Source organism: Theropithecus gelada, chromosome 1 (assembly GCF_003255815.1).
Source record: "Theropithecus gelada isolate Dixy chromosome 1, Tgel_1.0, whole genome shotgun sequence".
NCBI classification, from domain to species: domain Eukaryota; kingdom Metazoa; phylum Chordata; class Mammalia; order Primates; family Cercopithecidae; genus Theropithecus; species Theropithecus gelada.
In genome coordinates this window covers 73,889,574-73,916,102 of record NC_037668.1, presented here as the reverse complement: position 1 = coordinate 73,916,102, position 26,529 = coordinate 73,889,574, and the positions used below count along the sequence as shown (strand labels likewise).

General features: G+C 40.8%; 1 protein-coding gene across 4 annotated transcripts in view; it reads right to left on the bottom strand.

The window, feature by feature from the left end:
- The window catches only part of MAST2 (microtubule associated serine/threonine kinase 2), a 258,930-nt gene that overhangs the window by 56,934 nt on the left and 175,467 nt on the right, over positions 1-26,529 (bottom strand). For all 4 annotated transcript variants that reach the window (XM_025371095.1, XM_025371105.1, XM_025371113.1 and 1 more), the window contains exon 5: positions 13,311-13,402. In XM_025371095.1, coding sequence (XP_025226880.1) covers positions 13,311-13,402 — 92 coding nt within the window. The remainder of the gene's footprint in view (positions 1-13,310; positions 13,403-26,529) is intronic.

The window sequence follows — 26,529 nt, the reverse complement described above, 5'->3', positions numbered from 1 at the left end:
TATTTTTAATAGAGATGGGGTTTTACCAAGTCGACTAGGCTGGTCTCCAACTCCTGACCTCAAGTGATCTGCCCACCTTGGCCTCCCGATTACAGGCGTGAGTCACTGTGACCCACTTTGCCTCTTCAAGCCTTATTTAGTTTTCCCTGGGTGTGGTGGCTCACACCTGTAATCCCAGCAATCTGGAAGGCCGAGGTAGGCAGATCACCTGAGGTCAGGAGTTCGAAAGCAGCCTGGCCAACATGGCAAAACCCCGTCTCTACTAAAAATTAAAAAAATTTGCTGGGTGTGGGGTGTGGTGGTGCACACCTGTAGTCCCAGCTGCTTGGGAGGCTAAGGCACAAGAATCACTTGAACCCAGGAGGTGGAGGTTGCAGTGAGCCAAAATTGCACCACTGCACTCCAGCCTGGGCAAGAGAGACTCTGTTCAAAAAAAAACAAAACAAAACAACAACAACAACAACAACAACAAAGTATTCAGTTTTTAGATTGAAAAACAACCTTTGGCAAATTTTGATAAACTCCCTCCACAAGAAAATGAACATATATACAAAATTGGGAATATAATTTTAGGAGACTTATGGCACTTCTGAAACCACTCAGGGTCCATGGATCTTAGGTAAATTAAGAGTCCATGCCACGGAGTCTTCATACCTCATCCCTTTAGCACTGCATGTAGCCCTCCATGACCTTCTCCCTACCCATCCATATTTGAGTAGCAGTTTATAATCTAGTAACATATAATCTGTACTTCTTTATGGTTTGTGCTTTTTTTTTTTTTTAGATAGAATCTTGTTCTGTTTCACAGGCTGGAGAGCAGTGCAGTGGTGTGACTACGGCTTACTGCAGCCGTGACCTCCTGTACTCAAGCAATCCTCCCTCCCACTTCAGCCTACTGAGCACCTGGGACTACAAGCGCGTATCACCATACCTGGCTTTTTTTTTTTTGTAGACACAAGGACTCACTGTGTTGCCTAGGCTAGTCTTGAACTCCTGGCCTCAAGTGATTCTCCCACCTTGGCCTCCCAAAGTGTTAGAATTACAGGAGTGAGCCATCGTGTCCAGGCAACTATAATGCTCTGGACTGTTAATTTCCTAATCATACAATTCTATTTCATACAGATCTTAGAACGAGCTTTCTACTTCATTCAATGAGCTAACTCCAAAAAGAACACCTTGCTTAATGACTAGCTTGGGTTACATATATTTACTTTTGTACTCCCAAGCACCCTGGACACACATTTAGTACAGCCCTTAACATACCCTGAACAGGTTGAAACTTGACTGTCCCCTGTGGATGCAGCTTCCTCTGCAGCTCTCTCAAATGATGGCTGTTGGATTTCACACACCCTTTGTACCACTAGACCTAGAAGTGGGGTAGATACCCTGCTGGCTCGTTTCATCTTCAGGCATTCTCCCTCTGTTCTCCGTAAAAATAACCAGGTTTGAAATGATGTCATCAGACTACAACAACCATTACCCCTCCTTGCTAAAATTCACATACAAACCTTTGGGAAATCCCCTTCACTCTTTAAAGATTTTTATTCCTGTATCAATGACATTCTTTTTATCATGTCTTCTGTCAGGAGTAATTTCAGTATCTTCATACAATCTTTCCAAAATCCTAGCCTGAGAAGTTCCAGAAAGTCATATAGAAAAGCTGACTAGTCTCTCTTTATGTGTATGATCACTAACTTTGGCACTTCATACTACTGGAAATCAGACCATACTTCTCAGTGTATTCTTTCTCCCATCCTTTTAAAAGACTGTATCATACTTTATCCTCTCTCTTCAGGCTCTCAGCTAATCACCTCGCTTTCCACTTCAGTGAGAGAAAAAAGTTTTTTTTTGAGACAGGGTCTTGCTGTGTCTCAAAATCATAATCACAGTTCCGTGCAATCATAACTCACTGCAGCCTTGAACTCCTGAGGCTCAGATGATCCTCCCACCTCAGTCTCCCAAGTAGCTGGAACTACAGGTATGCAACACCATGCCCAGCTAATTTTCGTATCATTTGTAGAGATGGGGTTTCACCATGTTGCCCAGGCTAGTCTCAAACTACTGGGCTCATGTGATCCTCCCGCCTTGGCCTCCCAAAGTGTGGGAATTACAGAAGTGAGCCACTGCACCTGGCCTCAACTAATCAAAGAAGAACTTCAATAAGCTATCTTTATCCCATCTACCCAGCCATAATCTGCACTGCATTCCCCACATCCTCCCCTATTCCTAGGGAAGGATTGTTTGCACTCCTGACTAGGCTAACCTACTGCTTATTTACTAGATCCCATCCCCTCTCAACTACAGAAGGACACTGCATCAGCCATTCTCCTTTCTCTTGCATTATCAGATTTTCTCTTGCTGTTGAATCACTTCCATCCGTGTATGTACATAGACACTGTTACTTTTTTTCAAAACTCTCTTGATCCCTCCGCCCATCTTTGCATTTCATTTCTGCTCTAACAGCAAAACTCCTTGAACCAATTATTTAGTTATTATCTCCATTTTCTTTTTCCCTTTCTTTCTTGCTCACCAATTAGATTTTCCCCCACCATTCCATCAAAACAGCTATCAATGTCAACACTGACATCACATTGCTATATCCCACTGGCAATACTCAGACTTCATGTCACTTGATCTGTCTATATCATTTGGCTCAGGTGATCACATACTATTTCTGAAATACTCCTTTTACGTGGTTTCCAGGACACCGTATTTTCTAAGTTTTCCTCTTTCCTTTTGGGTCTCTCCTCATTCTCTTGATCTCGGAAAACTGGAATGTCCCAGGATTCAGTCCTTGTACCTTTAGTCCTTTCTGTCTATGTTCACTCCCTAGGTGACGACATCTAGACACACAGCTTTAAGATCTTTTTATATGGTGAAAGTCCAACATTTGTATCTCTAGCCCTATTTTTTCCTTGAAATCAAGACAAACATCCTGAATTATTCACACAGATGTCTGGAAGACATCTCAATATAGTGAGTGAAGGTTCCCAAGGATTAAAGGTCCCAGGATCAAATGACTATTTTTCAGAGGTAGGGTTTCTAGATGACACAAGCTATAGCAAGATTAGAGGTGGTGCTCAGAAAGCAGGAAGAAAGAAACTGAAATTATGGAGACAAAGTCTAAAGTATAGATCTAGGGCATAAGTGATTGAGGTAGGGTAGTGGAGAGGTTCACTGGAAGACAAGAGTTCAAAGAACAGAAAGTCTTAAGAACTGGAGTGATCAACTATGGGTGTATCGAAACCATCAAGAATAACACAATACAGCTCATAAACAGACTGCAAAAAAAAAAGAATAATACAGGAGTAGAACTGAAGAGAGTAACTGCAGTCAAGAGCTAAAATTGTTACGACTGCAATGTATGAAGAGTTTTACAGCTGCAATGATAGGTATTAAATGATACAAATTAATGATCTAAGTATGGGGAGATTAGGGAGAAGACAGTGAAAGTAATGAAAAGACAGAGGACATCTACCCTTACTACTAGACCCAATACTTTGAGATTATGAGAGAGAAAAGGGCTAACACTTGAGTAGTCTGCAGATAATCAGTATTCTAAGCTCTCCCTCTTCCCCTATGATTCCAGTAGAACAGGAAGAAGACAGAATGTTTAGAGAACAGATTAGGAGACAGATTTTGCTGATAAAGAACTGGAATTCCAAAAGGTAGGAAGGGTTTCCAGAGTCAGGGAAGGATAAGACAGAGCAGGGAATGTTCAGAGGTTTAGATGACTTAGGCGTGTAGATTATGGGGTGTGGGTAACCTGAGGGTTCCTGTGGCAATGGGCATAAACAGGAGTAAGGGATAATGAAATTAGCCCAAGTAGATTCAACACAGATAGAGGTGAAGAGGCTGTAAGTGTCAGGGAGTAAAGAGGGACGGATTACTGGCTGTAAGGGATGTAGCCATCACATGACCTGCCACCCCTCTCCAAGACTGCCCAATTAGTGCCCTGGGTCTAGAACTTTCCCTCATAAGGAAGCTGTGTGGCAAGCTGTCACTTGGCCCGAGATTCTTCTTCCTTATTAGGAGAAACTTTTCCCCTCTTCTGGGTACGGAGTCAACTTCTTTGTATTGCTTAAGTGTGTGCGTCACGTGGCACACGGCCAGCCCCACCAGTGTATCTGCTCACCACAGGATGGAATGGGATCTTTGCCAGTAGCATGAAAAGGATGTGTGCAGTCCATCACCCTCCGCAGGCCACTGGAGGGACCCAATGGCCATGAGGGATTGGTGCACTTCACACTCTGATCTTGCTGTATCTATCCTTTCTGTGAGTGAAATGTTGTTCCAACCAGTGTCTTGAATGTCGAGTCCTCCTTGACAGCTTCAAACCCACAGAAGAAGCAGTGGGCCAGGGTCTGTGGACTCCTACTGACGGCTGGCATTATTACGATCTTTGTCATCCTCCACGCAGCAGGAGTCCTCACCTGGAATTGGTAGCTGGATCTTCCTGCTTAACACTAGGGCTTGAGCTTAACCTTGAATGATAAGGACTGCATGTTTTTATGGAAGGCACACTCTTAGTTCCAGAATATTCTTGTAAAATCAGTTAGAGAATATGTAACAAACATCATTAAAATATGCATGCCTTCCAACCTATTGATCCTATTCCTGAAAATTTATACAGTTTATTCCAAGACTCAGCAATTCCATGCCTCCACATATATGCCAGAAAAAGTCTGTGTATATATATACAAAAAGAATATGAAGAAGGATGTTTCTGCAGCACTGATGACTATAATAGTGGAAAAGTATAAACAATCTAAATGTCTACGCTGGTTATCAATTTAATGCCACTAAGCTCCAAATTAATCCTTCAATACCTGCTCTGAGATAAAGGAGAGAATTCCTTTAAGCATCATCTATCCTCTACAGTAAGCATGATGTTAACCTTTCTCAGTAGAGGGTATTGGAGGCACACTGCAGAAAGAACAGGCTCTTGGTGCTAATTCTAGCAACTGCATTATCAGTCAGTGGTGTGAGAACGTGGATATGTGGATTGCTCTGCACCAATCACATAGACACCTTTCCATAGCCTTACCTACAAAGATACTATGTGCTCCAGGCCTGGCCCCACTGACTCTGTTTGCTTGCTCAACACACCCAACCCCCAGGAACTGTCTTTCACGTCCTTCCTGAGGACACAAAGTGCTCACAGCAGCACCTCCACTCTCTCTCTCTCTAGACCTGACTCACCTGTGCTCCAGAGGGCTATTCCCTGATTGCTGAGTAACTGTGGACCAGCTTTGGGCTGGGAATCAGAAAACATCTCTGCCATCCAGTGGGCTGCAACTATATCCAGTGGGCTGCAACTACAACAAAGCCTGAATCCAGCCTAGAGAATCTTCCGTTCAAGTTAGTTCTTCCTTGAGAACTCTCCTTCAGCTCTATAGCATCCTATGGAGTTTTCTCACATGTTAAAGTTATGCTCTTATTGTCATAGTTTGTATTACTTTTAATAAATCTTGCTTAAATCACTTGTCTGTTATCTGTCTCCTAACTGGGCCTAGACTGATGCAATATTCACCAATAAGAAAATGAAGAAAATGAATAAATTGTGGTACAGTTATACAATGAAATACCCTACAAGTTATAAAAATAAAAAAACTGACTTCCAGTTCTGGCCTGGCATGCAAAGAGCTTAGGAGTTACCACTCTGTTTTAACAAGTAAAAAGCTGAACAAACTGAAAAAAAAAAAAAAAATCTCTTCTTAGATCTGTCAGCCAAGTAATGTCACAGGATGAACCATTGCCCCCAAAACTGGACAGACAGCAGACACAGTGAGGTACAACTTACTGGAGCAGAAATTCTTTTTTTTTTTTTTTGAGACAGAGTCTTGCTCTGTTGCCTAGGCTGGAGTGCAGTGGCGCGATCTCGGCTCACTGCAAGCTTCGCCTCCCGGGTTCACGCCATTCTCCTGCCTCAGCCTCCCAAGTAGCTGGGACTACAGGCACCCGCCACTACGCCCAGCTAATTTTTTTTGTAGTTTTAGTAGAGACAGGGTTTCACCGTATTAGCCAGGATGGTCCCAATCTCCTGACCTCGTGATCCACCCGCCTCGGCCTCCCAAAGTGCTGGGATTACAGGCGTGAGCCACCGCCCCTGGCCAGAGCAGAAATTCTTAAGCAAAAACCTCCACGGCAGGAAAACTCGAACTGTAACTGAGGAATTGCTAGAAGCTCAATGGGGATTATGCTGAGAGTTAAAAACTCCAGGGGGATCTAGTCATGCGGGGGCCCCCATATTTTTGTAAGTTTTGTCCAAAGGAGCCCTACTGGATCCTCACAGTGATTACTGAAGAAAATCTCATGATTCCAGCAGGAGGAGGGAAAAGGAACTGTTTTGATACACGCCAGAGCATTCTGTTCTTAACGAGGCCTCTCCTTGGGAGAAACTATTTTGTTTGCACCTAACTTGCTGGGATTTCATCAATGCCAGCTCTACTTGGGGGAAGAAATACCCAATTCCAGCAGCCAAGAACCATTCTGTCCCAACTATGGTGTGGGGGAAAAACTGAGAAGCACTGGAGAAGTTCACAGTCCAGGGTCAAAGGCTCATCAAAAGACTGAGACCGAGTCACAAGACTAGAGAACAGCATTCCCCAATCTTTTTGGCACCAGGAACCGGTTTCATGGCAGATAATTTTTCCATGGACCAGGGAGTGGGGAGGCAGGGGGTTTACAGGATAATTCAAGCACATTACATTTATTGTATACTTTGTTTCTATTATTATTACACTGTGATATATAATGAAATAATTATACAGCTCACCATAATATAGAATCGGTGGGAGCCTTTAACTTGTTTTCCTGCAACTAGACGGTCCTATCTGGGGGGTCATGGGAGACAGTGACAGATCATAGGGCATTAGATTCTAATAAGAAGTGTGTGCAACTTAGATCTCTTGCATGCACAGTTCACAATAGGGTTCATGGTCCTATGAGAATCTAAATGCCACAGCTGATCTGACAGGAGGCAGAGCTCAGGCAGTAATGTGAGCGGCTGTAAATACAAATGTAGCTTCACTTGATTGCCTGACGCTTACCTCCTACTGTGTGGCCTGGCTTCTAACAGGCCACAAGCAGTACTGGTCTGTGGCCCAGGGGTTGCGGATCCCTGCTATAGAACACTTCTCCTCCCCTACACCTTACCAATACATTATGAAAGGCCTATCTATCACAGTTACTTCTACTCAGTTCAATCACGTCTGCCTTTTAACAAAACAATTACAAAGCTCACTAAAGAGCAAAAAACAGTTTGAGGAGACAGAACAAGCATCAGTACCAGAGTCAGAAATGACAGGAATGTTGCAATGATCAGATTAGGAATTTTTCAAAACCATGATTAATTATGCCAAGAACTTTAATGGGAAAAATAGACAACACACAAGAACAGATGGATAATATAAATAGAAATTCTAAGGAAGAATCAAAAGAAAATGTTAAAGATCACTGTAACAGAACTGAAGAATGCCTTTGATGGGCTCATTAATAGACTGAACACTGCTGGGGAAAGAATCTCTGATCTTGAGGATATGATAACAGAAACTTCCAAATCTAAAAAGCAAAGAAAAAAGAGACTGAAAATAAAAACCAACACCAGAATATCAGAGAACTGTGAGACAATTACAAAGGGTGTGATATATACGTAGCAAGAATACAAGAAGAAAAAGAGAAAGGAAAGGAATTATTTGAAGCAATAGTGACGTAAAATTTCCCCAAATTAAAGTCAGACACCAAGCCATAGATTCAGGAAGCTCAGAAAATACCAAGCAGGATAAATTCAGGAAAAAAACTGCACTTAGACATATCATATTCAAACTATAGAAAACCAAAGACACACAAAAATCTAAAAGAAGCCAGAGGGAAAAAACACCTTATCTTCAGAGGAGCAAAGACAAGAATTACATCCAACTTCTCACGAACCGCACAAGCAAGAAGATAGTGGAGTGAAATATTAAAAGTGTTGAGAGACAAAAAAAAAAAAAAAAGCAAGCAACCTAAAATTCTGTACCTTGTGAAATTATACTTCAAAGGTGAGAAAGAAATAAAAATTTTCCCTAACAAAAAATGGGGGATTTCATAGCAGTAGATCTGCCTTGCAAGAAATGTTAAAAGAAGTTGTTCAGAGAGAAAATTATATAGGGGAGAAACTGAACTCTACATGAAACAAGCAAGCACACTGGAGAAGTGAAGGTAAACCAAAAACTTGTTTTTCTTATTCTTAATTTATCTAATAGATAAGTCTGTTAAACATAATATAGGATAAGTATCCCTTATCAGACCAGAAGTGTTTTAAATTTCAAATTTTTTCCTGATTTTGAAATATTTGTGCTATACCAACCAGCTGAATATCCCAAATCTGAAAGCCCAAAATCTAAAAGACTCCAACAAGCATTTCCTGAGAGGTTCATGTTGGTAATTAAAAAGTTTTGCATTTTGGATTTCGGATTTTTGGACTAGGGGTGCTTAACCTGTAACAGCAACAATGTATGTGATTAGGTATGCTTTTACATACATTATACATACACATACACACGTGCTTATATATAAGTGAAATGAATGACAGCAAAATTACAAGGTACTGAAGAGAGGAGTTAGGTATATTTTGCTGTCATAAGGCAAAGTGGTATAGTGGTATTAGAAGGTTGATTTGGATTACAGTGGATCTTTGAACAACACAGGTTTGAACCGTATGGGTTCACTTATACATAAATTTTTTCAGTAAAAGTTACAGAATGTGCCTGCCCCTCCTGCATCCATTTCCACCTCCTCCACCTCTTCTGCCTCTGCCACTCCTGAGATAACAAGACCAATCCTTAATTGTCCTCAGCCTACTCAATGTGAAGATGATGAGGACGAAGACCTTTATGATGATCCACTTCCAATTAATGAATAGTAAGTATATTTTCTCTTCCAGTGATTTTCTTAATAACATTTTCTTTTCTCTAGCTTATTTTGTTATAAGAGTATTGTATATAATACACAAAACATACAAATTACATGTTAATCAACTATGTTATCAGTAAGGCTTCTGTCAACAGAAGGCTATTAGCAGTTAAGTTTCGGGGCAGTCAAAAGTTATATGCAAGGCCAGGTGCAGTGACTCATGCCTGTAATCCCAGCACTTTGGGAGGCTGAGGCGGGCAGATCACTTGAGGTCAGGAGTTCAAGACCAGCCTGGCCAACATGAAACGTCATCTCTACTAAAAATACAGAATCAGCTGGGCATGGTGGCACACGCCTGTAGTCCCAGCTACTTGGGAGGATGACGCAGGAGAATCGCTTGAACCCGGGAGGTGGAGGTTGCAGTGACCTGAGATTGCACCACTGCACTCCAGCCTGGGTGATAGAGCTAGACTCTCTCTCAAAAAAAAAAAAAAAAGCAAAGCCTGCCTAGGCCTCCCCAAAGTGCTGGGATTACAAGTGTAAGCCATCGTGCTCCACCAGGAATTGAAAATTAAATGAGATAGCACTACACATAGATTAGAATGGCCAAAATCTGGGAGCCTGAGAGCTCAAGGCTGTATTGAGCTGTGATTGTGCCACCATACTCCAGCCTGAATGACAGCGTGAGATCCTGCCTTTAAAAAAAAAAAAAAAAAAAAAAGACCCAAATCCACACACTGACACCACCAAATGCTGGCAAGGATATGACACAACAGGAGCTACTCATTTACTGCTGGTGGGAATGTAAAATGGTACCATCCCTTTGGAAGGCAGTTTGGGAGTTTTTCTTTTTATGAGACAGAGTCTCATTCTTTTGCCCAGGCTGGAGTGCAGTGGCACAATCTTGGCTCACTGCAACCTCTGCCTCCCAGGTTCAAGTGATTCTCCCGCCTCAGCCTCGCAAGTACCTGGGATTACAGATGCACACCACCATGTCAGGCTAATTTTGTATTTTTAGTAGAGATAACGTTTTACCATGATGGCCGGGCTTGTCTCGAACTCCTGACTTTAAGTGATCTGCCCGCCTTGGCCTCCCAAAGTGTGGGATTACAGGTGTGAACCACCACGCCCAACTTGAAGAATTTTTGTTCGTTTGTTTGTTTTTTACAAAATCAAATATACTGTTACCATTCAATACAGCAATTGTGCTCCTTATTTACCCAAATAAGTTAAAAATTAATGTCTACCCAAAAACCTATACACAGATGTTTATAGCAGCTTTTTCACAATTGCCAAAACTTTAGAAGCAACCAAGATGTCCTTCAGTAGGTGAGTGGATAAAAATAAACTGTGGTATAACCAGACAACAGGATACTATTCAGTGCTAGAAAGAAATGAGCTATCAAGCCATGAAAAGACATGGAGGAAACCTGAGTATGTATTACTAAGTGAAAGAAGCCAATCTGAAAAGGCTGCTGTATGATTCCAACTATGTGACATTCTGGAAAAGGCAAAACTGTGGAGACAGTAAAAAGATTACTGGATGCCAGGAGTTAAGGGGCGAAAGAAATAAATAGGCAGAGCACAGATAATTTTTAGGCAATGAAAAGACTCTGTATGATACTATAATGGTAAATAGGTATCATGATAATGTTGCCCAAACACACAAAATGTATAGCACTAACAGTGAACCTTAATGTAAACTAGTAGTGCCTGGGTGATGTGTCAGTGCAGGCTCATCAACTGTAACAAATGCAGCACTCCGGTAGGGACCTGATAATGGGGAGCTTATACATAGGTGAGGGCAGAGGGTATATGGTTTATCTCAGTATCTTCCTCAATTTTGCTGTGAACCTAAAACTACTCTAAGAAATAAAGTTTATTAATTAAAAAAAAAAAAGTAGGAAGTTTCCATTTCCAGAGTGGCTTGGTGTGTACCTACTGAACTGACATTACTGACACTGTAATCTACTTATGTAGTAGATATTTAATACTGAATTGAACTGTATGGAATAAATGAACCTACTTTCAAATTAACAGGCCTCATACTATTCAACAGATTCAAAACTTAAAAGTGATGGTAAAGGGTCATGGAATATCCTGTGGATGTAAATTTCAGGATGTATAAGATTTGAGGATACAATCTAATGTCAAGTGGGATATGCGTGGAACAATCAGTGCTGCCTGTCTCAACAGCTGGGTAAGTACAGCCTACAGTCACAAATTGGGCTTTTATGTCCATTCTTGCCCCCTAGATCTTCTGCAGTGATTTGCTAAGAGATAATACAGATGCTAACATTTGTAAAGTACTAAGCATGTTACACACATTAACTCAAAGCTGGAGTCTACAGATCCAGGCAGGCTGAAAAGGTCAGGTGGTGTTCTCAATCAAAGCCATTTGAGTAGGGAAGATTTAGTTCTAAATGCCAACTGTGGGGAATCTAAATAGAGAGATAATCATCTCAGAGAAGAGCAGCCAGTAGTAACTAGTGCTCAGTACTCACATTACAGTTGTGCAACTATATACAAGGTCTAGACATGTTAAATTTATTTCTATATGATAAAAAGGTCAGGTCAGATAGATGTACGCTGAGTTTCTCTAAAAATCTAGGATGTGCTATTTTAGCTAATCCAGCTAATCTCAGTCAATTTTTTTTTGGGGAAAGCACCTAAGCACAATGAGAGCTTTGCTTTAAAGGTCAAGTATGTCTCCAATTCCCTGGGATCCCTGTTCTCTTGGTGGTATCTTCTAAAGTGACAGCTAGTGATTGAGAAATTTACTGATTCTTGGAAAAGGGCCATCATCACACTAAAAGGCTGGCTTCTAGGCTAAGAGAATCTGAGCCAAAGAAGGTGAGATCCTTCTCCCAAGGACAAAGTTGAGTTTCAGAATCACCAGACTCTCAGGGCCCTCAAATACTCCACATGTACCCTCACTTTCTCCCTCCAAAGACAGTAAACTGTGAGCAAGGAAACAAATCCATGGAGAATAAACTCATCTTACTCAGCTTGATGCTGACTTGTTTCACTGCTTTGATATCCTGCTTTAATGCCCAAAGACAGACAAGGTCCAGGCTTAGGACAACAGTGACCATGACTTTCTATGCCCAGGCAGCAAGCTCTGAACAGTTCTAAGCCTGTCAATTTCCACTAACTGTAGGTTTAGAACCTCCATTATAAATAGTGTAGCAATGAACTGCACAGAAGTGCAGCAGCCCTTTCAGCAAAGCTGAGTCCCTTGGTCTGGTTTCCCTGGGATGCCAGAATATACCTTCTACACAGAAGCACATGGCTGACTCCAATGAGGTCTTTCTTCTGTCCCTCTCCTGGGAAGGACAGAATGCCAGAATCAATGCAAGCCTCCTATTTTTTTTTTTTCTTTTTGAGATGGGGTCTCATTCTGTTGCTGCCCAGGCTGGAATGCAGTGGTATGATTTCAACCTCCATGGGCTCAGGTGATCAGGCGATCCTCCCACCTCAGCCTCCCAAGTAGCTGGAACTACACGCATACACCACCATGCCTGGCTAAGTTGTGTATTTTTTGTAGAGATGGGGTTTTGCCATGCTGCCCAGGCTGGTCTCAAACTCCTAAGCTCAAGCAATTGGCCCATCTCAGCCTCCCAAAATGCTGGGATTACAGGTGGGAACCACTGTGCCCGGCTGCCTCATAATTTTTATATATTCTTCAGAGTCACGTAAGTCAGTCCTTACACTGTTGGGAAGAGCCCATATTCCCGGGATAGAGCAGCCTGAATCCATGAGGTCATTTGCCTTAATTCCAATATGTAATATCAGTATTGTTAGGAAACAAATACTCCAACCCACTTGCGGTGGCTCACGCCTATACTCCCAGTACTTTGGAGGTCAAGGTAGGAGGATCACTCGAGCCTAGGATTTCAAGATCAGCCTGGACAACATAGAGAGACCTCATTTCTATTTAAAAACAAACAAACAAACAAACACATATTCCTCTTGCTTTTGTTATCTCCTAATCTAAGAGCAGGAAGGTTAACAGGAGTCCCATTAGACAAAAAACCCTCTCTGTGAGCCCTAATCCTCGGGCACAGTAGTACAAAATATTCATGGACTCCTCATCAAATGGCCCAAGACGAATGGAGCCATAACACACCAGAACACACCAAAACAGAGGCCATAAACCCAGGACACATACCTAGCCCCAAGATATGTACAAGACTGAAAGGAATGTTGAGAGAACAAGGTAAGAAACAATTAAGAGTCAAAAGTAGGCTAACTCATTCTCACACAGAAAGCAAGCCCATGAGCTCTGTATGCTTCAGTCAACCAAGTAAAGTGACAATGTAATGTACTGAACTGCACAACATGAGAAGTAGGAAAGAAACTTGGCATCTGTGGCCACTCTTTCATTCAACCTTTCTTAACCTTCATGCACTCACCTGTGTGGCCATGGAGTGGTGAGTGTGGCCGTGGTAGTGTAGGTGATGTGCTAGAGGTCACAATCAAGCTCTTGCGGTTACTTGTCCGACAACTGCAATGAAAACAAAATGTGAGTTATAATAGGGCCACACCATGGGCTCAGAGACCTTGAGTGGCTTTTAAGGAACAAAAGAGTGACACCATTTCACGGGCTGCACAGTATAGTTCTTTAAACTGAACTGGGTCAGCAATTACACTCGGCACCAGTTAGATTCCACAAAGCACTGTGTTCCACCTTGGAATAACTTTTGTCACTGCCTTGACTTTCATCTTGCATTGCCACTGTGCTTCTCCAATGTTTAGTTTGGCTTCCCAAGCAAACATGAGGAGCTCCCTACGGGCAACAACTATGTTTTAAACAGTATCTAATGAAGGATGACCACTGCAAATTGATTTACAAAATAAAAAGCACAAGTCAAAGTATTCTCAGATTCTCTAAGAACCCCCCCAAAACTATTAACTTAATCTATGAAATTATTTTGAGAACTGCTTAGTCCATGAATTAAGTAATATTCTCATTTCAGAATATATGTCAGAACAGGCCTGGGTTTCTTCTATAATACTGGCTTTCCACAACATGTTAATGCCTAAAGCTTTTTCTTCTGGTTGGAGAAAACCAGATGGTAATGAAAGGCCATTTCACGCACATCTATTACTGAAAAGTCTGTATCAATTTATCTGAAAATCAGCCTATCTTTTGAAGGCATTAGGGAAGTTTTCCATTTATATTCATCCAAATATTTATTGAACACCTACTGTACACTAGGCAGTGTTTTAGGAGGGAAGCACTAGGGAACAAAAGAACAGTCTCTATCCTCATAACTGGAGTGAACAGTGCTGTGGGAAAAGGAAGAGAAAGAAAGAACAAAAGAGGGAGAAACAGGGAGGGGAGAGAGGGAGAGAGAGGAAGAGAAAGAGAGAGAGAGGAAAGCAAGGAGGGAGGGAGAGAGAGAAAAGGAGAAAGGAAATCAGAGACTGGTGTGGGAGTGCTAACTAGGGAAGTGAAATCTGATGAGAGAACTGAATGATATGAAGGACTCAGACAAAAGTAGAGCTGAGAGGCAGAGAGAAAAGTAAAGGTAAAGGCACTGAGACAAGAACAAATTTGGGATGCTCAAGAACTAGCAAAGAAGTCAAGAGCAGATGACAGGAGGGGAGAATGACAGAAAAAGAAGTAGGTTATAGAAGCTATAGGGAAGGCCACAGTCAGACTCTGTAGGGCTAACAGAAGGAATGAGATTAATCTCAAGAAAGAGATTGTCATTAGAAATAACCATTTTCCCCTAAGAAGCCATCAGGAGGAATCCAATCATGCCCATACCCCTAACTACCTCAGTCACCATGGAATGCCAAGCCTCCCACTCTCTTGACAGTTTCCCACTACTCTGAACCTTTGAGAAAAGCTTATACTTTGCCTCCTCGAACTCAGTATGTCATCAGCAAACTGCCTATATCCCCAATTTCTCCTGAGTGTCTGCTTTAAATTCTAGCTCCAAGTGAAACGTTGCTACCTCTCAAGGACACCAAAGTCCTGCTGAAATCCCAACCCTTTACAACCAAGCTTTCCATCTATTTTGCAACTGCACCTGGGAACTTAGAGTGACTGAAGAAAAACCCAGAATCAGGCTGGCTGATGTATCTTTATATTTACAGTGACGAACATCAAGTGGGGACTCATTACTGCCTGACAATCTTAGCACATTTACCAGACTAATGTGCTTGCTCACTCTCCAAGACAACTAATCACATTTTCTCCTTAAACCTCCAATACACCCTTTCCTTCCTCAAATCTGTACAGAAAATAAAAATTAAAAAAATTAGCTGGGCATGTTGGCACATGCCTATAGTCCTAGCTACTTGGGTGACTGAGGCAGGAGGACTGCTTCACTCCAGGGGGTCAAGGCTGCAGTGAGCCAATGACTGTGCCAGAAAAAGAAGAAAGAACAAGTACAGTTGGGCCAATTAGAAAACAAATAACAGATTTAAACCCAATAATACCAATAATCATATTAAATATAAATGTTCTAAGTACATAGTCAATTAAGGCAGAGATTGTCAGACTGGATGAAACAGCAGGACCCAATTATATGCTTTTAATTATCTGTGAAAACCCGAAACTACAAACCACCTAAAACATGCACCAACAGATGAGCCACAAACAAATCACAGTATATCCATATAATGGAATTCTACTCAGCAATAACAAGGAATGAACAATTGATTCACACAATGGGTGAATCTCACAAATAATTATACTGAAAGCAAGATGCCAAACAAAAAAGAGTATGTTGTATGATTTCATGGATGAGTTGAACAATTTGCCTCTCACATGTATTCAATCAAAAAATTTGTCCCTGAATAGTTATACTAAAATATACTAAAAACATAAGTCAAACATAATGTTACTTAACAGGAAATTGTTCTGACACATGCACTAAAAGGAATTGAAAACATTATTTCCAAGTCAATCACACCACATAAATTTGACCAAATACGAGTCCAACACATTGTGACAAATTCCTCTCATGGGCTTGCACTTTGCTTTGCATTTATTTCAACAGCACTAGATGTTTTGGGTATGTATGCCAAGAGGTGATATGAACTGTACTCAACTAGGCATTGCAAAATAGGTGGCAAGGTTTGGGCAAAACAGTCACCAACAATTTCCAAATAACTAATAACTGGCTGATGGATGTATCCACCATACCAAAAGCCCATTATTTCTCTCTCCAGAGCATGGATATAGTGACACTTGATTTCGTGGCTAAAACAGGACTCACTGATTTGCAAGTAATGACCTAAACCACTAAGATGTATCGGATGTAGTTCAAAGTAATGCTTGCATACTTCGTGACAGAAATTGTGGACACTGACCATAGTATGGACTGAAATTCCAGTAATAGCAGTAGTTGCTCTCACTGTGACTTCCATAGACCATAACAAGGGAAGATGAAGCCACTTATTCAGGGAAATGCTGATTTTGTGAAAAAATATTCCTTTCAAAGAGAGACTCATGATGATTGGCAACTGCAGTGAACAAATTTCCATGAATAACTGTCTTTGTACTGGCATTGTATCACCCACAGTAAGGGCTGGTGATACGAGGAACATTTAGGAGGCATAGATAACAAATTACACTCCTTCAAGAAATCAATGACTGGCAGGTTTGAGGTGTTGACAATAGGTTGCAATGTATCTTGAAATAAACATCTATCCATTGGGAGAGGTGAAATAAAAATTTTCTCAAAAGTAGAACCACTAAAAAAATAAAATTTGAATTTGACCCACCACAATTAAGAAATTTCTCAGGCGGATGGCCGGGCGCAGTGGCTCACGCCTGTAATCCCAGCACTTTAGGAGGCCGAGGAGGGCAGACCACGAGGTCAGGAGATCGAGACCATCCTGGCTAACACAGTGAAACCCTGACTACTAAAAATACCAAAAAAAAAAAAAAAAAAAAAAAAAAATTAGCCAGGCATGGTGGCGGGTGCCTGTAGTCCCAGCTACTTGGGAGGCTGAGACAGGAGAATGGCGTGAACCCAGGAGGCAGAGCTCGCAATAAGCCGAGATCACACCACTGCACTCCAGCCTGGGAGACAGAGCCAGACTCTGTCTCAAAAAAAAAAAAAAAAAAAAAAAATTCACTGGTGGGACTCACAAGGACAAATTGTTTAGTTGATCCAATTCCATTTATATAAAATTTTAGAAAATGCTAACTAATCTATAGTGACAGACTGCAGATTAGTAGTCGCCCAATGAGAAGCAAAGAATGGATTATAGATAGTCACGAGGAAACTTCTGAGAGTTACAGATCTGTTCATTATCTTCATGTTCATTATCACAGTCACACACAATCTATTATATTCCAACCATACCTCAATAAAACTATACAAAAATTTTAAAATTTAAGCAACATCATGTCCCTCTTCCATTTAAAATTCTCCTTGTCACACTGAGAGAAAAAGTCAGTTCAGATGATGGCCTACAAGGCATTATACGGTCTGGATTCTCCATGACCTCTCTCCCTCCTGCTCACTCTCCAGCCACACCGGCCTCCTCACCTTCCTTAGAAACTGCCAAGCATGCCACCCATCTCAGGGCCTTTACAATTGGGATTTCCTTTGCCTACGTTTCTCCCAGATTGCCTCAAGGCTTGCTCCCCTCCTCCTTCAGGTCTTTGCTCAAGTACAATCTTCTGGGTGAATTTTCCCCCATCACTCTATTTAAAATTGCAACCCCTCCCAAACTCCCTATCCCCCTTTCTTGATATATTTTTCTCCTAGCACTTATCATCATCTAACACACTACAGTCAGCACTCTCTATCTGTGGGTTCCACATCCATGGATTCAACCAACTATGGGTGGAAGATATTTTTTAAAACTTTTAAAATAATATAAATTTTAAAAATACAGTATAACAGCTATTTGCATAGATTTGCTTTGTATTAGATAATCTAGAGATGATTTAAAGTATAAAGGAAGATATGTGTAGCTTATATGTGAATATTATGTATGCTCTTTTATATAAGAGACTTGGGCATCTGCAGATTTTGGTATCCATGTGGGTCCTGGAACTAATCCCCAATATATATATGATTGTATATATTTTGCACATTCGTTGTGTTGTCTCTCTTCTCATCAGAAATTAAACTGTACGAGGGCAGGGGCTTTTGTATGCTTTTTGTACTGCTGCACTCCTCAATACCTAGAACGCTGCCTGGCACACAGTAGGCTCTCAATAAATATTTGTTAAATGAATGGATGAGTATGATTTGTTACAAGGATTAAAATAAAGAAAATACATGTATACCTGGTCTATGAAAGGTAAATCATACTGTTATATCTAAATCCTTGTGTCTGAAAGTGAAAATTTCTTGAAACTTCAGGGACAGATAATTAATTCCAGCTTCATTTGCCTTAACCTTATTTAAAATTTAAAATAAAAGCCAAAACACTAAAGATCATATTTCCAGGCCACATGCCTTTTTATAAAGGTACACATAATCTCACTTGGCAAATCTTTAACAGCTGCCAGGGGAAAAAAAGGTCAGACACTCTGCTACAGATACCATGACTCAGCTGAGATCTACAACAAGGAACTGGCTAATTTTTCCACTTCAACAGGCTCTGGCCATTTCCCCAGGATCCTAAGAAGATAAAGGACAAGTCTTACTTCTTTCATTCCAGTAAGATGAAGTACTGGATATCTGCAGAGTCAGGTACACTAACTCTCAGCTGACGGGTGGTAGCCTGGAAGCCCCCTGAGCTACCCCATGCAAAGACTGGTGTTAAACCATCCCAGTCACTTGGCTACTCGGAGTGAGACTTGGCATTTCATTTTCTTACATGCCTCACCATGGTTATCTCACTTAACAGTGAGAACAAGGGCTAAGGCACATCATGCATTCTCTGTGACAATGTTGAATTGTAACCATATTTGGAGAGTAGTAGCTCGTTTCTAGCCTCCAAAAAACCCTCCCTCCAGCAACTAGCAGGCACTTGGAAGATCTGACCCCTGCAAGAGCTGCTGTAAATTTACTTAGGAAGCCTGCTTCCCAGTGTGAAGCAACACAGGGTGTGGAATAGGATGCCTGGTTGCAGATTCCTTAGGCCTCTCCAGTCTCCAAATCCCAGAGGTCTAGCTGCTCCTAGGAACTTGAGCACTCCATGACAGATAGTACTTGGCAGGCACCTTTTAGAATTTAGAATGAGGAAAAGATCACTTCTGTTTCAATAAGTGTAAACAATATAAAGAAGAATGTGAAGCTGGTTACAGTCAAGCACTTCCAGATGCTATAATATTTCAGAGTAAAAACCAAGATGCCCTGGTTAAGATGGGGAAGTGAGAGTGGGAGAAAAATACATATTCTCTCCCCAATAAAGGGAAATATTATTACTTATCCATTATATTATTATTGATACATTATTTATTGCTTACCTGGATTATTTCAATATCCTCCTAACTAGTCTCTCTGGTTGACTCTTGTCTTCTACCCTAATCTGTTTTTAATATGAGCAAGCCACAGTTATTCTTTTAAAGCACACATCTGATTATTTCATTTCTCTGCTCAAAACCTTCCACAGGCTGCTAATTTTGCATAGGCACTTCTAGCTACTAGGACCAGTGTTAGCTGTTCCCTTTACTTGTAATTTCCTGCCTTCAACTACACAATGGCAAAAATCCCTCACTCCTTCAAGGCCTTATTCTAATGTCACCTTCCCAATTTTCTGTTTTCCCGAATCCCCTTTGCTCTACTTTTTTTCCCAATAGCATTTGTCAGCTTCTAACATACTATATAAACTATGTTTATCGTCTGTTTCTTCTTCTCTAGAGTGAGCTCTAAGAGGTATCCCAAATACCCAGAAATAGTACACAGGGCATAGGAGGTTTTTGACAAGTGTTTATTGAACAAATGAATGTATTTCCACAGAAGCAGGTGGTCAGAATTCCCCACAAGGGCAGCAGGCATCAGAGGAACTAGGAAAAAAGTCTTTGCTCTAAGGTAAAGTTTTCTTCCAAGTCTGATGGCAACTCTCCTTGAATTAATCTTTTTTTTTTTTTTAACCTCTGTTCTATTGGTTTAGAAATTACATATTGTTTTGTCTTTTTCTGTGCTAAAGTAGTTATTATTATTCAAGGTTTAATAGGTGTTCTTGTCTCAACAAAGTCTAAAGTTAACCAGCACCTCAATCCTCTTTCTGAACAAAATTAAAAGATTCTAGATGGCTTTTAACTCCAATCCTACCATTCTCTTTCAACTTACCTATTATTGCAGTCTATTATTCAGGTCTATCTTACTTTTACATTGCCAAATTAATAATTATTATTTCATACAATAATTGCTTGCTGAGATTTACTCATGTATTTTCCAATTTCACTGCTTAACATTCTCTCTTGCATTAATGTATTTCTTCTTTGTTTCTGAAATATATCCTGTAGTAATTATTTCAGAGAGGATCTGATAGTAATAAATCTTCTCTATAGATTTTGTTCTCTGGGTTTTTGATGGTCTGAAAATGTCTTTATTTTGGTCACTCACTTCCATTGCTAATTTAGCAAGTATAGATAATTCTAGTGTCTTGTTCAGAGTAACTTTTTTCTCAATACTTTAAAAACATTATTCTGTAGTCTTATGGCTCCTGTTATTGCTGTTGAAAAGCTTGCTCTTAGCATAAGTGCTGTTCCTTTGTACTTAATTTTTCTTTTTCTGTCTGGTTGCTTTATTTTAACCATTAACTTATTTTTTTTTAGATATATTTCAAACAATATAAAATTCACCCTTTTAAAATGTACAACTTATTCATTTTTAGTATATTCACAAGGCTGTGCAAGCACTGCCACTATCTAATTCCAGAATATTTTCACTGCCAAAAAGAAACCTTGTACCCATTAGCAGTCACTCTCCATCCCATTCTCCCCACAACCAACCACCAATGTACTGTCTCTATGGATTCACCATCTCTATGGACTCTACATATTCCGGACATTTCACAGAAACTGAATCATACACTATGTAGTCTTTGGTGTCTGGCTTCTTTTACTCAGCATGTTTTCAAGATTCGTGCATGTTGTGGCATGCATAAATTCTCCATGCCACAACTGTTAATCCTTTCATAAAATGACAAGGTATTTGGGTTGTTACTACTTTTTGGTTATCACAGATGCTGCTGCTGTGAACATTTGTGTACAAGTTTTTGCATGAACATATATTTTCAATTTTCTTGAGTGAACTTTCTTGCTGAGTTCTTTTAGTTTAGTGAATTCTTGAAGGTTCTTTTAAGATATTCTCTTTGTTTTCATGGTTCTGCAGTACTGCAATGTATCTAGATGGGGATTTATTTTTATTTATTATAGTGAGGACTCACCATGCTTCAAGATGTTATTTGTTTCTAATCAGTTCTGGAAGGTCTCATTCATTATCTCTATGAATACTGCCTCTTCCCATTTCTCCATATTCTGTTGGACCATCTGATCATATCTTCTGTGTTTCTTAGCTTTTATTTATAGTTTATATATTCCCATTTCTGTCTTGCACTCTAGATAAAAATTTTACTTTGTCCACAGCTCTATTATTTAACACGACTGTTGCATTTTCAATTTCAACAACACAATATATATATATTTTATTCTTTGAATTCTAATTAGCTTTTTGTCCAAATATATTTGGTCTTTTTTTCTCTTGTTTTTGTTTCCTTCTTTCATATTCTTTTTTGTTTGTTTTGAGACAGAGTCTCACTCTGTCGCCCAGGCTGGAGTGCAGGGGCTCAATCTCCACTCACTGTTGCCTCAACTTCCTGGGCTCAGGTGATCCTCCCACCTCAGCCTCCAGGGTAGCTGGGGCCACAGGCCCATGCTACCATGCCTGACTAAGTTTTGTATTTTTTGTAGAGACAGGGTTTTACCACATTGTCTGGGATGGTCTTGAACTTCTGGGCTCAAGTGATCCACTCGTCTTGTCCTCCCAAATTGCTGGGATTACAGGCGTGAGCGCCATCACATCCAGCCTCCTCCTTTTATACTCTTAATCATTTTAAATATACTCATCTTACAGTCTTAATCTCTAATGTTACTTTGTTTTTCTTTTTGAGACAGGGTCTCGCTCTGTCATCCAGGCTGGGGTGCAATGGCACAATCACAGTTCACTGCAGCCTTGACCTCCCTGACACAAGCAATCCTCACCTCAGACTTCTGAGTAGCTGGGAATACAAGCACACACCACCATGCCCAGCTAATTAAAAAAAAATTTTTTTTAGTAGAGATAAGACTTCACTATGTTGTTCAGGTTGGTCTTGAACTCCCAGGCTCAAGCGATCCTCCCACCTCAGCCTCCTAAAGTGGCAGGATTACAGGCATGAGCCACCACATTCAGCTAATATTTGTATTTTTTTGTAGAGACAGGGTTTGGCCATGTTGCCCAGGCTGGTTTCGAACTCCTGGGCTCAAGCAGTCCACTTGCCTCAGTCATCCAAAGTATTAAGATGAAAGCTGTGAGCCTCTGTGCCCATCCTCTAATGCTACTTTCTGAAGTTTCAAATTGTTTCTTTTATCTGTTGATTTTCACTTATTGATTTTTCACTTGGTTGGTTGATTGGTTTGTAATTTTGTACTATAAACTTACCTTCAGTGAAGCTGTATTTATGAGAATCCTATGCTACCTGATTTGAGGGTATGTCACTTAATAGAAGTGTTAAGTTTGTTTCTGACGGATCAGTCAGAGTTATTACCAGCCCAGAACCAGCTTCTAGACCACACAAAGAGTATAAACTCCAACCCCAAATTTCAGTTAAGTGCAGGCTTACAGGTAGAAATTTTCAAGGGAGACGTCTTTCCTTTATTAAAAGCCCTATTTAAAATCCAGATGAGATTAAGGAAGTACTTTTTATTTGTACATGCCAGTGGTTTTCCTAGTCCATTCCTGCACTGAGGGTGAAGTCTTTTGAGGGTCCTAATTGTATGTAGGGGGTCTCAATTCTAATTGCTTACTTTCAACAAGCCAAGACTTCATCTTTTTTCCCCTCAAGGTTATTGAGACTAGCACATCTCCTCCCTGACTCCATTTTTGTAAGCTTCAAAGCTGGCTCCCACTGTTATTATTATTATTTTTTAGGTTCAGGGGTACATGTGAAGGATATATAGGTAAACTCGTGACACAGGGGTTTGTCGTATAGGTTGTTTCATCACCCGGGTATTAAGCCTAGTAGCCAGTAGTAACTTTTCCTGCTCCTCTCCCTCCTCTCTCTCCACCCCCAAGTAGACTTCAATGTCTGTTGTTTTCCCTTCTTTGTGTTCATGAGCTATCTTCATTCAGCTCCCACTTATAAGTAAGAACATGAGGTATTTGGTTTCCTGTTCCTGGGTTAGTTTACTTAGGATCATAGCCTCCAGCTCCATCCATGTTCTTGCAAAAGACATGATCTTGTTCTTTTTTTATGGCTGCATAATATTCCATGGCATATATGTACCACATTTTTTAAATCCCATCTATCATTAATGATCATTTAGGTTGATTCCATGTCTTTGCTAACGTGAACAGTACTGTAATGAACATTCGCGTGCATGTGTCTTTATGGCAGAATGATTTATATACCTCTGGGTATATACCTAATAATGAAATTGCTGGGTCAAATGGTACTTCTGCTTTTAGCTCTTTGAGGAATAACCATACTGCTTTCCACAATGGTTGAGCTAAATTACACTCCCACCAACAGTGTATAAGTATTCCCTTTTCTCCACAACCTTGTCACATCTGTTATTTTTTTTACTTTTAACAACAGCCATTCTGACTGGTGTGAGATATCTCATTGTGGCTTTGATTTGCAGTTCTCTAATGCTCGGTGATATTGAGCTTTTCATATGCTTGTTGGTAACATGTATGCCTTCTTTTGAAAAGTATCTGTTCATGTTCTTTGCCCACTTTTTAATGGGGTTGTTTTTCTTGTGTAAATTTGTTTAAGTTCCTTATAGATGCTGAATATTAGACCTTTGTCAGATGCAGTTTGCAAATATTTTTTCCTATTCTGTAGGTTGTCTGTCTACTCTTCATAGTTTCTTTTGTTGTGCAGAAGCACTTAAATTTAATTAGATCCCACTTGTCCATTTTTGCTTTTGTTGCGATTGCTTTTGGTGTCTTTGTCATGAAATCTTTGCCCATTCCTGTGTCCAGGATGGTATTGCTTAGGTTGTCTTCCAGGGTTTTCATAGTTTTACATTTAAATCTTTAACCCATATTGAGTTAATTTTTGTATATGATGTAAAGGAGGGGTAGTATGTAGCTTCAGTCTTCTGCTTATGGCTAGCCAGCTATCCCAGCACCACTTATTGAATAGGGAGTCTTTTCCCCATTGCTTGTTTTTGTCAGCTTTGTCAAAGATCAGATGGTTGTAGGTGTGTGGTCTACGATTTTAAAATATCTGATTTTTAAAATAGGCTCTCTATTCTGTTCTATTGGTTTATGTCTCTGTTTTTGTACCAGTACCATGCTGTTTTAATTACCGTAGCCCTGTAGTATAGTTTGAAGTCAGGTAACGTGATGCCTCCAGCTTTGTTCTTTTTGCTTAGGACTGCCTGGGCTATTTGGGATCTTTTCTGGTTCCATGAGACTTTTTTTTTTTTTTTTTTTTGAGACATCTCACTCTGTCACCCAACACAGTGGCATGATCTCACCCACTCCAACCTCTACCTCCCAGGTTCAACCAATTCTGCTGCCTCAGCCTCCCAAGTAGCTGAGACTACAGACACGTGCCACCACACCCAGCTAATTTTTTATATTTTTACTAGAGATGGGGTTTCACCATATTAGCTAGGCTGGTCTTGAACTCCTGACCTCATGATTCACCCACCTTGGCCTCCGAAAGTGCTGAGATTACAGGCATGAGCCACCACGCCCAGCCCAGTTCCATACAATTTTTAAAATAGTTTTTTCAAGTTCTGTGAAGAATATTCTTGGTAGTTATGATAGAAATAGCATTGAATCTATAAATTGCTTCAGGCAGTATGATCATTTTAATGATATTGATTCTTCCTATCCATGAGCATGGTATGTTTTTTCATTTGTTTGTGTCCTCTCTGATTTCTTTGGGCAGTGTTTTGCAATTCTCATTGTAGAGATCTTTCACCTCCCTAGTTAGCTATACTCCTGGGTATTTATTCTTTTTGTGGCAATTGTAAATGGGACTGCCTTCCTGATTTGGCTCTCACCCTGGCTGTTGTTGGTGGATAGGAATGTTAGTGCTTTCTGCTAGTGATTGATTTTGTATCCTGAAACTTTGCTGAAGTTGTTTATCAGCTTAAGAAGCTTTTGGGGGCCGGGCGCGGTGGCTCAAGCCTGTAATCCCAGCACTTTGGGAGGCCGAGACGGGTGGATCACGAGGTCAGGAGATCGAGACCATCCTGGCTAACATGGTGAAACCCCGTCTCTATTAAGAAATACAAAAAACTAGCCGGGCGAGGTGGCGGGCATCTGTAGTCCCAGCTACTCGGAAGGCTGAGGCCGGAGAATGGCGTGAACCCGGGAGGCGGAGCTTGCAGTGAGCTGAGATCCGACCANCCGGGGGAACAACAGAGGTAGCCCCCTCAAAAAAAAAAAAAAAAAAAAAAAAAAAAGAAGCTTTTGGGGCCGGGCGCAGTGGCTCATGCCTATAATCCCAGCACTTTGGGAAGCCGAGGCGGGTGGATCACAAGGTCAGGAGATGGAGACCATCCTGGCTTACATGGTGAAACCCCGTCTCTACTGAAAACACAAAAAATTAGCTGGGCATGATGGCGGGCGCCTGTAGTCCCAGCTACTCGGGAGGCTGAGGCAGGAGAATGGCCTGAACCTGGGAGGCAGAGCTTGCAGTGAGCCGAGATGACTCCACTGCACTCCAGTCTGGGTGACAGAGCGAGACTCTGTCAGAAAGAAAAGAAAGAAAAGAAAGAAAAGGAAGAAAGGAAGAAAGGAGTTTTTGGGCTGAGACTATTAGGTGTTCTACATATAGAATCATGTTATCTGCAAACGGGGTGGTTTGGCTTCCTCTCTTTCTATTTGGGTACCCTTTATTTCGTTCTCTTGCCTGATTGCTGGCTAGTGCTTCTACTCCCATTGATTAGGTGTTGTTTTCTCTCTCTGATTTGGGTCCTTCAGGGTTTTCCTTATGTTCTGCTGAAATCAGCTATGCATTTAAAACAACAATGATAATATCTAACGATTACTAAGAGCTAACTGGGCTTGGTTTAAAGTTAACTTGTCCAACCAGCAGCCCACAAGCCACATGCACTCCAGGACGGCTTTGAATGTGGCTCAATACAAATTTGGAAATTTTCTTAAAACATTATGAGGTGTTTTTTTGTTTTTGTTTTTTAAGCTCATCAGCTATCATTAGTGTATTCTGTATGTGGCCCAAGACAATTCTTCTTCCTATGTGGCAGAGGGAAGCCAAAAGATTGGCTTGTAAAACTGTAACAACCCTGGTTTAAAGCATCATTACATGTAGTATCTCACACCCTATGAAGCAGGGACTATTATTATCCCCTGTATTTGGACAACGAACTGCAGGCTAAGAAATGCGGCCGGGCGCGGTGGCTCACGCCTGTAATCCCAGCACTTTGGGAGGCCAAGACGGGCGGATCACCAGGTCAGGAGATCGAGACCATCCTGACTAACACGGTGAAACGCCGTCTCTACTAAAAATACAAAAATT